Genomic DNA, 17,075 nt, shown 5'->3' with positions numbered 1-17,075 from the left:
TATTTTCTTTCCTTTCTTATTACTAATAGCTTATAAGCTACGTACTATTAGTGTTAAGCTGTGTTCCGTTGATGTTAATGTCTCATGTTTAATTGCTTTTGTTTAATTTTTTAATTCTCATTTTCCATTCTTCACAGTCATTTTTGCTTTTTTGTTTGTGTTTCTTTGTTCATAAAGCTTTTTTGTTTCTGTTACATTATGTAGTTTTGTACCAATGGCTAGAAGCAGATCGTCATGGCAAGAGCCAAGGTGCTGCAAATACGACTTCAGGTAAAAATAAAAATAAAAGTTGAGGTGTTAGAAATTATTATTTTAATTCATCCCAAGCCCATCAAATTGCTTCTTTATTCACTTTTGTTTAGGCAAAAAAAAGGTATTATTTTGTATTTCTGTTCTTTCATTTGCATCTTAATTTTTGTAAAGACCTCATTTGCTTCAAGCCTTGAAGAAATTATTTATTCATTAGTGTTTAAGCTCTCTTGGCAGATATGTCCTATTTTCTTAGGAGAAAAGTCTTCATTGTAGCTTAAGGTCAGTAGGAGGTTACTTGGCAATATTACTTGAAATTAAGTCCACTTGTAGTTGTCATGGGGGAATATTAATATTTGCACAAATTTATAATCCTTGTTTATTTCAGGATAATGTTTAAAAGGTGGATTTTAAGTTAAGTAAAGCATACTTATGTAATTTCCATTTCCTGGGAATCCAAATTCTTAGACTGATTCATTTTTCCTGCTAAGTCCTAGCAATAAATTCTGTTAGAGGTTTATGGGTTCAAAGTGCAAAGGTTAGGTTGCTGCTCTGTCTCACACCTCCAAAAGGCATCTCCAAGATTCTCTTCTTTGACTGGTACTAGTAGGAATAGCTGCATTTACTCACTTCTGAATCCTTAACAGTGTTATCAGAATTATCACTCAGATTTTCTCCAAATTTTCTTCAAAATAATATTTGCCAAGACAGCTGTGTATATAGCAATGATCTTACCCCCTTCTAAAGCAGTCTCATAAGAAGTGATGGTGGTGGTGGTGGTTCTGTTTTTCTTTTGTTAGATTTGTATTTCTGTTTCGTGGGTTTTTGTTTTTGTGAAATTCTTCTTCCCTGGAGGTGGTTTTCCTTCTTTCTCTTCTGGTTGATTCATTGTGCTTCAAGAGGGTGTGGTGTTCCTTCCTTAACAGGACAATTACATTGAAAATGGCAGTATCATGACTTTTCTGATTTATTTCCTGACGCATTAGTAACTTGATATATGAATGAAGATAATGTTACTAGTTTAACCAAACTGAGGCAGGAATTCATTAAAAGGTAAGTTGCAAGGAGTTATATCCTGCATTATATGCTGTTTCTTCTGCTCCTGCGGTATTTCATATTTTATTTACATTTGTGAATGATAAAATAAGCATTTTTGGTATTTGAGGGTGGGCGAAGGAGAGGGTTTCTTGATGGCTGGATATTATCTGAGGATATCCTGTTGCTGTGTCACTAGCACAGTCAGCAGCATAAACCTTAGAACCAGGAGAGAATTTTTGTTTTTCTTTTTCTCTGACTTGAAGTGAAAAGTAACCTTTCTTTTTTTAATGAAGAAGTAAATAATCTAAAAATTCTTAGCATTTGCATGAAAATCTAGTACCAGCTTAAAGGTACCATTTACCCTTTCTGAAATCAACCGTTAGCCCTCACTCCTTTCTTCAGAGTAGTGACCCATGGATGGTTTCACATTTTCCATTGACTTTCCCATACCCTAGAGGCATGGTGCAGAAATTGATAAACTTTCCTTAGGGGTGCATTTGACAGTTTCTCTTCTAGAAGTGAAAGCTCTCTATCTCTTAGAAGATGGAAATATGAGGTAGAAAGACATAGAGATGAAGTGCTTGCCTAAATAAGTAAGAGGAATCCAAAGGAAAATGATCATTAGCCAAGGGCTGAAATTAGAAGTAAACGGTTAGTTGTTGCAGTAAATCTATTTAAATTATGTGCCTTTATTCAAAAACGCTCCTGTGTATTTTATATTGCAGTCTCCAACAAGATTTTATAGTGTGGCTTTTCCCTCCTTCTGTGATCTGATAAGTTTTGCACTGAAAGGTGTTTTAGTATATGTCTTTTATATTTTTACCAGAGTTGGAAACTGAGTCTAACTAGGTGTCCAAATATGACTCATGAATTGCTTTATGATATTTTTATTTGTACAGATACTGGTAGGTGGCATTTATCTTTTGATACATCAGCTTGTGTTTTGTACTTACTTAGAACTTAACAAGTAGAAAGAACACAGGAGACAGAATGGTATTGCTCCCAAGGTCTTCTGATTCCTTAATCTCAACTTTCTGACACTGAGAATTTGAGATCCATCCATATGAAAATATTTTGTGAAAGTAAGGCATTTGGAGGTAACAGGTCCCATGGGTGTTAATTTAGTCAAGGACATAAAGAGCTAACAATTATTACTGAATTTTCTTATATATAATAATCAAAGGATAGTCTTTTTACCTTTCCAGAATTTTAACAGGTGATAAAATTGGCTTAGAATAGCTTGTTTCTTTTCAGAGGTTAGTGTGCTTAATGTGTTCTGTCTGCTAAACCAGACAACTCAGTAATGATATTTCTGATTCTATTAATAATGTTACTTGTAAAAGCATGGAGATGCAGTCAAATTTACCAGAGATTTTTGTGGGAACTCAAGCAAAGTTGCCTCCTTTGGGCACTGCAGCATTAAGTCTATCCATGTACAAAATTTCAGGATCTTAAGAAGTATAATTAGCTTAATTTGAGATGTTTCTTTAGTGAGTTAAATGTTTCCAAATAGATTTTTTTTTTTTTTTTTTGGTCACCACATGTTGAAATGAGGACAGTAATTAGGTTACAGCAAGGGTTATTTTAGCATGTCTTGATTTTTAGTATCAGTTGTGTAGCCAGGATTTTAAAATTCAGATTCTGAACTTTTAAATGCAGATCTCTTATTAACAGTTCCTTTTCAGTTGTCCATTGAAAAATTTACAACTGAGACTATTAGAGGTAGAAATTGAATCAGATTTCAGCATTATCAGTCAGTATATATACAAAATAAAAATAAAACTATGACATGCTTTTGAAAAAATTCTAGATATTAACTAATTACTAATTATCTGTTGTAGGTGAAAATTTTGACCAGAGTCCTTTGAGAAGAACATTCAAATCCAAAGTTCTGGCCCACTATCCTCAGAATATAGAATGGAACCCTTTCGATCAAGATGCAGTAAACATGGTATGTGTTTGTTTTTTTTTTTTTTCCTCTTCAGCCTTCTTTTTATTTTAAGATGACAATAGTGACTATATTTTGAATGTCTACATTATTTCATTTAATTTAACCCTTTAAATAAAAAATTCTTTAAGATATAGTATCCTCATTTTACAGATGTAGAAAATGAAGCTCAGAGAGGTTAAGTAACTTGCCTAAGGTCCCCATAGCTAATAAGTGTATATAACAGACCCTCAAAGCCCATTTTCTTTTCCGGCTATTAAGCTGTGTGGTGAATTTGTATTACTTAATACATAGATACTTTGGTAACAGTGATATCATTTTCTTGGCCTGAAGTGGAGCCTCATGGAAGGAGCATGATTACAGTTTTCAGATTTCAAGGAATGTTTTATGATGGGTCTTTAATTTATCAGATTCACAAAGTAAGGTAGGAAAGGAACTTCAATGCATCATTTAGACATTAGTAGGAATTTGTTTATAAGGAATTTAAATTAATGTAATGAGTTACCAGTGGTGATTGTAAGTCCCTTTAGAGGTTCTTAAAAATACAGTAGGTCATAATTTTCAGGTCATTTAGGAAGGGTCCTTCTTAGAGGCCTGCATGATATTTTGTTCCTCCATGATCTCTGTGATTATAAAAATCAGGGGCCCCCAAAGTGAGTAAATCAGGCACGATAGGCACAGAAGTGATTAAAAGTGGACAGGGACTTCCCTGACGGTCCAGTGGTTAAGACTCCACACAGGGGGCGTGGGTTCCATCCCTGGTCGGGGAACTAAGATCCCGCATGCCATGCAGCGCGGCCAGAAAAGAAAAAAAGGAAGGTGGAGTGAGACACATAGTTGTGGTTCTTTTTGAGTATTTTAAAGGTGGAGCCAAAAGACCCCATTATGATGTGATACTGTAAGGGAAGAAAATTAATATTTAGTAGTAGATGCCTGCTAGATACGTCATGAATGTTACTTTCACATACATGCTTACATGTACCCAGTGAGGATTCTTATTCATATTTTACAGAGGTTAAGTTTACTTGCCCAGAGTTATACAGGGAGTCTCAGAGGTTAAATCCAGATCATTTTTACTCTCTAGCTCACTTTTTTCCCACCTGCATGCTGCCTCCCCCAAAGAAAAGCTATGTAACTTGGTTTTGACATGCCCCAAAATGATATGGGTCACATTGGATCCTTTGCAGTATTTCTCTTATCACAGTAAACCCATTCCAGTCTGGACTTATTCCAAGGATGGAATAGCATGGTACTTTTTCTAAGGACAGATGTCTAAGGCACTTGGCAGTTCGACTTTGATTCTTTACAGAGCACAGTGTACTTATTTCTCTTGACTGTTACCCTATACCAAAATAATGAGTTGCCATTTTGCTGGAAGTTGTTACTGTGGGGCCTAGCCTCATCTTTGGTGAAGACAGTGCTATAGGTATTAAGAGGAACACAACTGTTAGTTATATTTATGAGACTTGGAGGAGCACAGACAAGCTTCTGATTAAAATAGTGAGCAAACAGCAATGACAGAAAATAATTTATCAGCTGCTTATGCCAGCAAATTAATGGAAAGATATTAAAGAGTGCCTACATGAAGCAGTGGAAAAATGGATTAGAATGTAAATAGATTACAACACTTAATCTTCTTAAATTAGTAATATATTTCAAAGTATAAATTATTCTGTGAGAAATCAGAATGGTGTCCAAAACTAGTTTCTTACTACAATATGAATCCACAGTCATTTGGAACAAAATGCCACACTTGATGTGTTTTATTACTTTTAATCATTTGGATGGATTAACAGTGAGATATCTGTGTTAGCCTTTACCTCTATCTGCATAACATTCATCTCTAAAGCAATTATCAGCTTCCTTGATCTGTCTTTGATATTTTCTTTACCTCTTCTCTCTGAGTTATTTTACGGAAGCAGAAAACATTTCCCTCTGAAGAATAGACAAGTAGGCTTGTGTTTCGACGCTTAAGCACCATACAACATTTTGTTTCTTGCTGCAAATCTAAAGGGATTTGCTGGTACTCCTTGAAAATCTCTGAAAAGCATCGCATTAAACTAGTCTGCATTTGGGTCATAGATTTACTTCCCTTAATTTCCTCTTTGATTTATTAGTAAGTACATTTGTATGAAGCTATAATTTATTCCTACCTAAAGGTATAAAGCTTTGTTCTTGCCTTTAGCAAAACCCCACTCCAATAAATTATTGCCTTTTGTAATATCACTCATTCTGCTAACAAAGTGGAGCTTTGGATAAGGGTCATGAATTTCATACAAATTAAGTACCCCAAAGCAATGAAACTTGCTAAATAAAAAAAAATTCCATGTATAAGAGTGCAGTGCATTTATAACAGAAAATAGTTATGTGACATTTGAAATTGCTTCTGAATTAATTGCTTTTATTCTCTTTTGGTTGTGGATTCCCAGATTTTTGTGGGGAAAAAAATGGAAGTATCATAAAACAGAGAGAACAAAACAAGTCATATACCCATCACCCAGAACTAACATGTCAACATTTGACAGATTTGCTTCAGAGTCATACCTTTCCTCTTAAATGAAACAAAACATTGCAAATGGAGCTGAAGTTCCCCTGTCTTCCCCCCACACCCCACCGCCCCCATTTCAGATCTCTTTAAGGAAATCTGCATATTGGCATCCATGACCGTCTATGTAATGTTCTAATTAGATGGAGCTTATCCTTAAGAATGTAGAGAACCTAGGAACTGTTAGGAAGAAAATACGGTTAATACTTTTTAAAGCAAGTTTTACGAAATATAAAGATTCTTTTTTGTATATATGTCCTAAATGAAACATCTGATATATGATATTTCAGGTAACTAAAGAGTAATGACTATTATATAGCTCTTTATAATCTGTAAAGCTCTAAGTTTACAATTTACTATTTGATCACAAAGAAGCGTGGAGTGGAATGATGAGCGAAGAGTAAAGGGTAAAGGGTTGGCTGGAAAATACCTATTTAGAGATCCGTCTTGCAAAATGCAAGGAAAAAGAGCACTATATACTTTTGACAGACTCAGGAAGCACTTGAATTTGAAATGGATAACCCTTAGTTACATTAATAGATCTGACATTGGAATGAAAGTAAGCCCTCATTTTGACCCAGCTTTAAGTTCATGTCTCACAATAAAATCAAAGGAATGGGGGCTTTAATCCAGCCATTACTGGGGGAGCCCACTTGTTTTCTTAACATCACAGCTAGAATATTTCACCGGCATCTCAAACTCAGCATGCCCAAAACTGAATTCACAGTCTTCCCACCAATCTTGGTCAGTGAATGGTACAACCATCTACCTAGGTGCCTAAGCCAAAAATCTAGCATCATGCATGAAAGTTCCCACTTTCTCACCCTCTCCCATATGCAATCAGTTATCATCTACTTCTCTGCGCTTCTACATACCCGCCTTAGTGCAAACCAGCAAGCTCTCTTACCTGGATTCCTGCAATAGCTGTCTAACTGGCCTCCTGCCCCTGTCCTTTCTGTTCTTCACACTAAAGCTTCTGCTTCTGCTTTCACCTCTCTTTGGAAGGCTCTTCCACTTCTCCTTCCCCTAGTGAATTCTTCGTATTGACCCTTCAGATTTCATTGTAAACATGATTTCCTCAGAGAAGCCATCTCTAACCACCACCTTCCATCACCCTTCCAGCATTCAGCCAGGTCCCCTTAGGTTCTCTTGGCACCTTGTACCTTTTTGTAGCACTGTTACAGTTGCAATTAATTAATTATGTAGCTGGTTGTCTACTCCCTGTCTCCTGCTATAAAGTAAGTACCATTAGGACAGGAACACTCTCTTTTATTCATTGCTATATCCCTAGCTTTGCACATAGTAGAGGTTCTAATCATTGAATAAATGAAGGTCTATATGCTTGCTTACAGTACTTCCATTCCCTGTCTTTGTTCAGGTGTCACCTCCACTGCAAAACCATCTCTTAAGCAGGAATGGTTAGGTGCTCTGTCTTCTCTATTCCTATAATACTTTGAACACACTCTGTAGCAGTATTGGTTACATTATTTTGTAACTGCTGGTTTATATGTCTTTCTTTCCTATTAGACTAGAAGCTCCCAGAAGTAAGGGGTGATTTTCATATTTGTGTTTTGAGTTATCAAGATCTAATGCAATACATGACATGAAATAAATGTTTATTAAATGAAGAAAGGAAAGAGAGAGGGAAAGAAGGAAGCAAGAAAGGAAGGACAAGCTGACTCATTGAGAGTTTTATTTGTATAGTAAGAGAGAAGGAGTGGGATTAATAGAACTATAGAAAATGGAAAAAAGAATTGTTAAAATTCTAGCCACACTGCCTAAAAGAGTCCAGAGAGATAATAAGGACATTTGGTCACTCAAACCAGGAGAGGTACACAGCATTGTGAGCCCAATTTGGCTAGAGTAATCTGATTGCCAGCGACAATCTGGTCAGCAGTGACAACTCTAAATTTTTAGTTGTTGTGGGAGAGTAGGGTGGGGAGGGATATTGTTGGTAGACAGCAATATCAGGGGCTAAAAGATGTTGTTGAATGCCATGGTGAGCAACTCTTGACTTACAGTTTAGGATTATGAAAAATAAACTTGACAAATCATATGATTCTCACTTTTAAAAATGAAAAAGCAATAGCATTTTCCAATTTATGGTTCCAAGATTAGAAATATAATTCTTAGTTTTGTTGATATGTAGAAAGAGAATTTAATAATTCTTACATCTGTTATCTGTAACATAGAAAGTCATTCTTCATTTTGAGCACAACTTTTGGCAGGCTCTTCCTGTAGATGTTTGAATGCATGCTGACGAAAACTACAGATCCTTCAGGGAATATTTGGCAGCTGTTCAAAAACAGTTTGAGCTGGAATTTTGTGGTTTATGATGTCAGGAAACCCTGTCAATTAAATGAAGTCTTTATGTTGACTTTGGAGATCACTGTGTTTCTGTGTGCCTATTTGATGTAAAAAGAGAGCTACAGATTGAATGAAGAGATGAACTAAATCTGATCCTGTACCCCGAGCTGTTGTTTTTGATTGTTTTCTTGTTCATTCATTTATTCATTCAGTCAGTCAACAAATACTTCTGTGTGCCATGCACTATGCTATGCAGGTTTGAGCTTAGCCTGGAGCAAGACTGATTCAGGTCATCCTTCCTACAATCTTTATTGACTATAGTAAATGTGTCAGATGAGTTTTCATTCATAATCAGTAGAAGATCTCATTGACTTGTTATGGTGAAAGCAGCTTTAATTATGAAGGCCTCTTTATGAAAATATTCTGCCATGGCCTTTTATTCCCAAGATTAGGAATAAGCAAAATTTCCCCCAACAGATCGAGGTATTCATGTGTGTTACCTAAATCTATATCTTATTTTGCCCAAATGTACACAGTAATTTAATTTTTGTCAACATACATATATAATAATAATTAAGTAAAGCTACCGTAGCTCTTTCCACTTCTTATATTCAGTGATATGAAATATAAAGACATTTTCACTGGGATACTTAGCTGAGCTTCACAATTTTTGCTTTTTATCTTTATCAGTCACCATTTACTACGGCCCCAAATAGTGTATTGTTCCATGTGTGGTACTCTTGAATCGTTAAGGCTATTACGAGTCCTTGAGTAGTTTTCAATCTAGAGATGAAACAAAATTTGAGAAACTACTGTGTGTCATTATACAGTGTACATATGTATACTATGGTGCAAGATTTTAACTACTTCATTCAACAGAGACTTTTTAGAGGAGAAGTGACATTTTAACAGCATTTATAGGATGAAAACACTATTTTTTATGGAAAAATAAAGGAAGTCCTCTTTAAGGTAGTATTTATATGGACACTTACAGGAAGTAAGGGAGTGTTTTGGGTATATATAGCTCTATAACAAACCATCCCAATGTTACTTAAGTGGCTTAAAACATAGGCTGGCAGGGGTTTTTTTCCCACAAAGGGCCAGATGGTAAATAGTTGAGCGTTGTGGGCCATGCAGTCTCTGTTGCAGTTATTCAGCTCTGCTGTTGTAGTGCAAAAGCAGCTGTGTAGACAGTGCTTAAATGGAGGAGCGTGATTGTGTTCCAATAAAATTTTATTTTCAAAAACAAGTGGCAGATTGGATTTGACCTCAGGGCTGTAGTCTCTTGATTTAAAACAACAAAATCATCGTTTTGCTTACAGATCTGCAGTTTGAGTAGGGTTTGGCAGGGTAGCCCCTTTGCTCTACTGGATGTGAGTTAGGGTGGTTCCAGGCCGAGGACTGGGATTGTCTGAAGGCCCCCAGCAGAGTAGGTGAGCTGAAGAGCAGGTTTCAGTTCCCCAGAACCTCACATTCTGTCTTCTGGGCTTTTGCACGTGCCCTCTCTGCCTTCTCTTCATCTCACTAACACCTATACACACCTATACTTATCCTCAGGTCTCCGCTTGGGCTTCCTTCATTTTTTCCCCTGGTGGCTTCCTCTTCTCATTTATGTCCTCCTGCTGTGTTTTTTCCTAGCAGCCTATATTTACCCTATCGTAGCACTTCCAATACTTTATAATTTTTTTTAAATAATTTTTTAATCATCTGTCCTCCTTACTGGACTGGAAGCTTCAGAGGAGCAGGAACTGTGTCTTTCTCACCATTGTATCACCATCACAGGGCCTAGCTCAGAAAGGCACTTAATAAGTGTTTGTTCACAGTTTGGATGAAGGACATGTAACTCTTAAGTGAATTACATCTTTTTGGTAATGTGGGGATTTGGGAGAACTTCTAAGTTTTACACCAGATCGACTATTAAATCTGAAAAAAAATGTCATAATGTATGGTAAAATTATTTCTATGCAGAAAGTATATTGTAATACAAATGTAGAAAGGAATAATAGAAAAGTTAATAATGATCATTATTTTAGGATAGTTGAATTACAAGTCCTGTTTTCCTTAGTGTATTTCACATTTTCTGTAATTTGTTTAAAATGTTTTAAAGACTTGATTTTATTTTCTTGTGCTTTGTAAGTATCTTAAATATAGCGTCTTTAATTCCTCATGTAATTTTATTCCCAAGTTTGACTCAATCCTGGGTAGTTCCCAAGACCTGGGACATGGTCTCTGCTGGAAATAATCTAAAATGTCTTGTTTCTGCCCTTCTGCTTCAGTAAATAAAAAATCATTTAATTTTCAAAGCTTATTTTCCTAAGGATAATATTGTTCAAAATGATACAAAAATGTTACTGCTGTTTTTATTATTCTATGTTTAACTTTTTTTCCATTTATCAAATGAGCCTTCACCTGTCTGTATTCCTCTGAGACATTATCAACATTACTCTAAAAATAGTCCTTAAATACTAAATATTTGTGAAGTGCCCTTGCATATTTTGTCTTCAAGTCACTGATGCAGCAAATGTTGTAGATAAAGAAACCGAGGCTCAGAGAAGTTACATGACTTACTGAAGGTCACAAGCTCAGATGGAGCTTCACAAACATTTTTTTCTGGTTTGAAGTTGTTTGTGTACTGCCTTCTGATGCTTTTCTTCTCCTTCCTCCACAGTTGTGCATGCCTAAAGGACTATCTTTCAGAACACAAACTGACAATAAAGACCCTCAGTTCCACTCATTTATAATTACCCGGGAAGATGGTTCTCGTACCTACGGTTTTGTTCTCACTTTTTATGAAGAAGTTACAAGTAAGCAAATCTGCACAGCAATGCAGACGCTCTACCAGATGCACAACGCAGAGCATTACAGCAGCTTGTACGCGTCATCCTCCTGCAGCATGGACTCACTGGCAAGCAGTATTGACGAGGGAGATACAACTTCCCTTTTGAAACTCCAGCGATACAACTCTTATGACATCAGCAGAGACACCCTGTATGTTTCAAAAAGTATATGTTTGATCACACCGCTGCCTTTCATGCAGGCCTGCAAGAAATTCCTTATTCAGCTTTACAAGGCAGTTACCTCACAGCAGCCACCACCCTTGCCGCTTGAGAGCTACATCCATAATATTCTCTATGAGGTGCCCCTTCCTCCTCCAGGGAGATCACTGAAATTTTATGGTGTTTATGAACCCGTCATCTGTCAGAGGCCGGGCCCCAGTGAACTTCCTCTCTCCGATTACCCGCTCCGAGAGGTCTTCGAGCTCCTGGGCCTGGAGAACTTGGTACAGGTGTTTACCTGTGTTCTTTTAGAGATGCAGATCCTTCTCTACTCACAAGGTAGGTCTGCCCTAGCTTTTAGGTCTCCCAAAAGCAAGTACTTATGCTCTCAACTACTGGGGTATATTACTAGAACCAAATAATTAATGGTCCGAAGTCTCTTCTGTCTCGTGGAAAGGAGAGGGTTTTAGGTAGGACCAGAGGCTGAGAGGTTACTTCTCTTTTGGATGGCAGTGGCTGTAGAGAAAAAAAGGGAAGGAATATAAAAGCATTAACTTGGCTGACTTGAGTGTATTTGTTTTTTAATGGAAGTAGCCCTTTTTTTCCCTGATAATAAACATAATCATCATAAAAGAAACATATTTCTTTTTATAATGAAAGTGAGAGAATCCTCTTACTACCGGGAACATGTAGACTTCTCATTTTTTTACAGGTTAGTAAAAGTTCACATCAAGACTCAGCTGACATTGGAAAGGGATAAACGAAATCGTTGACTCTGCGGTTTCCTAAGGCGATCAACTTTGGATGGGTTGATTTCATGTAGTGAGAGAAAGGGGTACAGGCGTGTGGAACAGACACGATTCTCCTAGGTCTAATAATTCCACCAAAATTATGTGGGGGTTTTTTGTTTTGTTTTTAATCCCAAAGGAAGTTATCTTTGTGATATTTTTCATTCAAAATTCTCCCAAAACATACTTACAAAACTAGCAGAATTTGGGTTTTATTTTACCAGTGCATCTGTGATGACTAACTTTGAGCCTAGACTAGAGCACTGGTTCTAGTCTGAACGTGAATTTGCAGAGGAAATAGAGATGCTGTGGGTTTTTTGTTTGTTTGTTTTTGTTTTTTTGCGGTACGCGGGCCTCTCACTGTTGTGGCCTCTCCTGTTGCAGAGCACAGGCTCCGGACGCGCAGGCTCAGCGGCCATGGCTCACGGGCCCAGCCGCTCTGTGGCATGTGGGATCTTCCCGGACCGGGGCACGAACCTGTGTCCCCTGCATCGGCAGGCAGACTCTCAACCACTGTGCCACCAGGGAAGCCAAGATGCTGTGTTTTAATGGATAGTGAATTGAAGGAAAATATAAAATGGTACCTGTGCCTTGATGGGTCTTTTGAAAAATGTGGCACAAATATTGGGTTAGCATTTTGCTAACTTGTACTTAGGCTGACGGAATTGTAGTGCAGTCTCCTGACTGTTGCTGTCAAGCTTATTTTACCAGTTTCCTTTTTTTCTTTTCTATTTTAAATTATAAATGAGGCTGAGCCAAGTAGGCTAAATTTGTACTTCCCCATCTTGTGTGTATGTTGACACTGTTTGTGTGTTGACAGCCCTTCATGAGGTTGTATTTTCTTCAGTTTATCCTACATAACGTTCTCTGATAATGTGTTCCAGTGACTCAATTTTTGTTGTCAGGAAGTTCTTCTCTAATGACTAATCTAAATTCTTTCCTGTCCTCGTGCTCTCACTTTCTTAGTGCTGGTCATTACCACAGATCACATCCTTTTGTATCTGAAAGATTTAATGTTAAGTAATCCTTTCTTCTTTTCTGCGTCTTCCTGTCTTGCTTTTTTCCCTGAAGGGAGATAGGGGTTGGAGAGTTGCTTGTTGGGGCAGGGGCTTGAAGCTTAATACCCTCAGGTATATTAGCTTATTAGTAAAAAGAATTTAAATCCTAGATTTTCAAGAGATCTTCCCAGTCATTTAGTTCTGTTTCCTAATGTTCTGCCTAGAGAAGCAATTTGGGGCAGAAAGAATATTGGTTTTTGAAGTGATAACAATCATGGGTTCAAATCTCTGTTCTGTCACTTACTATCTGTAACCTTGGACAAGTTACATAATCTTCCTGAGTGTCAATCAGTTCATCTTTATGGGGATAACAGGTTTTTTCCTTCTTCTCTCACTGATTTATTGTGAGAAAGTAAGAAACCTGTGCTGACTAAATGATAGCCCATGTTGTTGTAATTATTATCAGTTTTATTAGCCCTACATAATCCTCTATAAAATTATGCACATCTTAAGTTGTGAGGATCTGACATATTATTGCATTCAAAGTATAACTTTGTTAAATTAAATAGTCAAGGCATTTGTTTCAGGGTTGAGAACTTAATAAATGTTCTCTTATACTGAATGTCATGCTTCTTAAAGAAAAAAGCCCTTAGTTATCACACTTCCTGTTTTAAATAGCACTTTATGTCTCTGTGCTCGTGGTCTGTCCTGAGCTCTCATCTTTCTTCTCAGCTAGATTAGCTTGTCGCATTTAGTTTATGGAGTCTGTTGAAAAGTTATAGTTAATATCTACGTATTAATTTCAGTTTCAAATTAAGAAGACTGAATATTTATGAGCATGTTTTTGTACTCAAATGAGTATTTTTTGGTAACTTGGTCTTTTATGCTGAACACAAGAGTGAATCTTGAGATTGTAGAACTCTCATCATACATATATTTTTAAAGTGTCATACAAAAAGAAGGCTCATAAAGTAATTTTCTAATCATTCACAGAAATCACTCTATATTAGGAATTGTACTATTAAAGTGCCTTGTACATTTTGGTCTTTTTGCCCCCTGCATTTAATCCTCTCAACAATGAGTTAGTACTGCACATGCTTTTATGAAGGAGGAAATTGACGCTCAGAGAAGCTTAGTAACTTACCCAAGATCACACAGCTATTAGGTAACGTGGTGGAGCTGAGAATGGGCTTGGATCGGTCTTTATCCAGAACACTTACCCATATGTTAGCTGTATTGGACACTGCACTTAACCTTTCCTTATCTGTCTCAGTATTTATTTTAAAATTATAAACTCACCTCTGAGGGTCTTTTGTAAAGGTACCATGTTAAATAATTGTAGATTATCTGTGTAAATGCAAATTTTAACAATGGCAACTGTCTCTCCCATTAGAGAAAGAAGGGAATGAATTAAGTGTTGTTATATTGATTTGTACTCTGGTGCCATTCTTCATTTCTCCTGACTGTGTTAAGGGGTTTTAATAACATCTGACACTTCATTTCTTGTTCACTAATGCCATAAAATTTAAAAACATTGCAAGTCTTGAACAATTACCATGAAAACCCAAAAAGAATAAAAGTAGATGGATTTCAGTGATGAAAATGTCCTTCTAGACTGATTTGAAATTCTTGTCCACAGCCCTTTTTTTTCTTTATTTTTAAAAAAATGCTGCTGCACACATTCCTGGGCCCTGTTTGTTTGTTTGTTTGTTGGCTGCGTTGGTCTTAGTTGCAGCATGTGAGATCTTCGTTGCGCACATGGGCTCCTCTCTAGTTGCGGCACGTGGGCTTCTTTCTAGTTGTGGCATGCGGTTTTTCTCTCTCTAGTTGTGGCATGTGGGCTCCAGGGTGCGTAGGCTCTGTAGTTGTGGTGCATGGGCTCTGTAGTTTGCAGCACGCAGCTCTCTAGTTGAGGCGCCTGGGCTCAGTAGTTGTGGTGTGCGGGCTCAGTTGCCCTGCAGCATGGATTGAACCTGAGTCCCCCCTGCATTGGAAGGCGGATTCTTTACAACTGGACCACCAGGGAAGTCCCCCACAGCCCATTTAGATCTATCCAGTCTGGGGACTTCTCCAGTGACGCAGTGGTTAAGAATCCACCTGCCAATGCAGAGGACACGCGTTCGAGCCCTGGTCCGGGAAAATCCCACATGCCGCAGAGCAACTAAGCCCGTGTGCCACAACTACTGAAGCCCGCGTGCCTAGATCCTGTGCTCCGCAACAAGAGAGGCCACCGCAGTGAGAAGCTCGCACACCGCAATGAAGAGTAGCCCTCGATCACCACAACTAGAGAAAGTCCACACACGGCAACGAAGACCTAATACAGCCAAAGATAAATAAAAGTAAATAAATTTTAAAAAAATCTATCCAGTCTGTTATTTAGAGAGTGTGTACATCACAGTCACTTTGCAGTGGTAACTGGCTAGAAATTTTAAGCAGGGAATGAACCCAAGAAGTAAAGGCTCTTTTCTAGAACCCCAGATCAGAAAAGAGTACTTTTCTTCTGCAGCCTAGAAATACTTGGAGCAAGAGAGTGGGAAGATTGGAGTCTGATCATCTTTTCAGAGGAATAGTGGAGGAATAAAAGGGGAATTTAAAACCAGGGTCCAACTTCTGATACCAATAATTAAGGTCTCAGGAACATTTTTGGATCCTTGCTTATTACCTTCTTTGACTCTTCACGATGGAAATAAGCAGTTACCCACAGCCCACGCTGCACTGCCTGCCTGGGAGCCTTCACAGTACTCCTCTCCCTTCCCCTCCCTTTGTAAGTTGTACATGAATTAACCTTGTCAGAAAGTAGAAGCTGCTTGAAGTTTTCTTGAAGAAGTTGGGAGCCTTGTAAACACAAATTGTTAGTCATGCTCAACTAAACATTATAGCTTATTGGTTATGGAGTTGACAAATCATAAAGTCAAACTTGATATTTTGATGGCAGAAACTGGGTTCCCATGACCTGTATCCAAAAAGCATTAGAATTTTAACAGCTTTGGCCAATATTTTTATAATACTAGTTTTACTTTGTGATAAACAAAAACTTAATATTAAGACATTTTTCTTAATAAGTTTTCATTATATATTCAAGAAGCTAATCCTTGGTCAGTTATATGAGAAGCACATGTCTCCTTCCAGTTCGTGGCTGTTAATTTTCTTTTAGGGATCTTTTGATGAATTAAGATACTCTTAATCATAAATTCTCATTTACAAATATTTCTTATGACTTAACTTTCTGTTCTATTTAAGAAATGCTTCTCTATTCTGAGTTTGTAAAAATAGTCTACATTTTTTTCCTAAATGTTTTTAAGTTATATTTAGCATCTCTAAGAGATTGATTTTTGTTTATGTTATGAGGAAGAGATCAAATTTAATATTTTAGAAATATCTGTAATTAGTTATTCTATACTAGTTATTAGATAGACCATTCTTCCTCCCTCTGATCTGCGGTGCCACTTCAGTCATGTATAAGTTCCTGTATGTGAAGTTCCTCTATGTATTTCTGGGCATTCAGTTTATTCTGCCAGTTTTTCTGTCCCTGTAGTAAATCACGCTGTTGTAATTACTGTAGCTTTAAAGTAAGTCTTGGTATCTTATAGGACAGTTCTCTTCACCACCTTCTTTTTACTGAAATTTCATTGAATGTAGTTTTGAGACAATTAACGTATTTAGAATGTTGAGTCTCCCCTCCATGAAAATGATGTAATCTCTCCATTTATAAGGGCTTTCTTTAATGTCTTTAGGTAGTTTTATAATAGTAAAGTAGGTGATAATGTGCAAATAATGATGGTTTTATTTCTTCTTTTCCAGTCTTTGTCACCTTTATTTCTTTTGCTTGCCTTGTAGTACTAACTAGGCATTTCAGTACAGTATAGAATGGAATTGATAATAACAGGCATCCTTGTCTTTTACCTGATGTTAAAAAGAATGCTTTTAATGCTTCACTGTTAAGATGCTGGCATAGTACCTGTCCCTTTGGCATTACTGCTTAGTTCAGTCTATCATCCTACTGCATGAAAATGTCTCCCAGAGCAAGGCCACTGAGGTTTGCAGGGTTCCAGTACAATACATCTTCTCAGGTTCCAACTGCAGCAATATACGGCTTCCCCCTTTCAAGGCATCCGGTATAACTGAGCTAAGAGACAATGTCATCTCTTGCCCCGAGCCTCTTTCAGGGTGTTAATGTAATATTGGATTTCTCTTATTACCTACCAT

The 17,075-nt window shown here is 37.2% G+C and overlaps 1 protein-coding gene across 8 annotated transcripts in view; it reads left to right on the top strand.

Moving 5' to 3' along the window:
- The window catches only part of DENND5B (DENN domain containing 5B), a 208,490-nt gene that overhangs the window by 98,563 nt on the left and 92,852 nt on the right, over positions 1 to 17,075 (top strand). For 5 of the 8 annotated variants that reach the window (XM_082851062.1, XM_082851066.1, XM_082851068.1 and 2 more), the window contains exons 2-4: positions 205 to 270; positions 3,129 to 3,238; positions 10,756 to 11,422. In XM_082851062.1, coding sequence (XP_082707188.1) covers positions 205 to 270; positions 3,129 to 3,238; positions 10,756 to 11,422 — 843 coding nt within the window. Of the gene's footprint in view, positions 1 to 204; positions 1,303 to 3,128; positions 3,239 to 10,755; positions 11,423 to 17,075 lie in introns of all 8 variants that reach the window. The other 3 variants (XM_082851065.1, XM_082851064.1, XM_082851063.1) reach the window with 3 other exon arrangements.

The sequence above is a fragment of the Leucopleurus acutus genome, assembly GCF_964270905.1.
Source record: "Leucopleurus acutus genome assembly, chromosome: 11".
Taxonomy (NCBI): domain Eukaryota; kingdom Metazoa; phylum Chordata; class Mammalia; order Artiodactyla; family Delphinidae; genus Leucopleurus; species Leucopleurus acutus.
The sequence above is the reverse complement of the archived record's forward strand: the minus strand, read 5'-3'. Positions and strand labels throughout refer to the sequence as shown.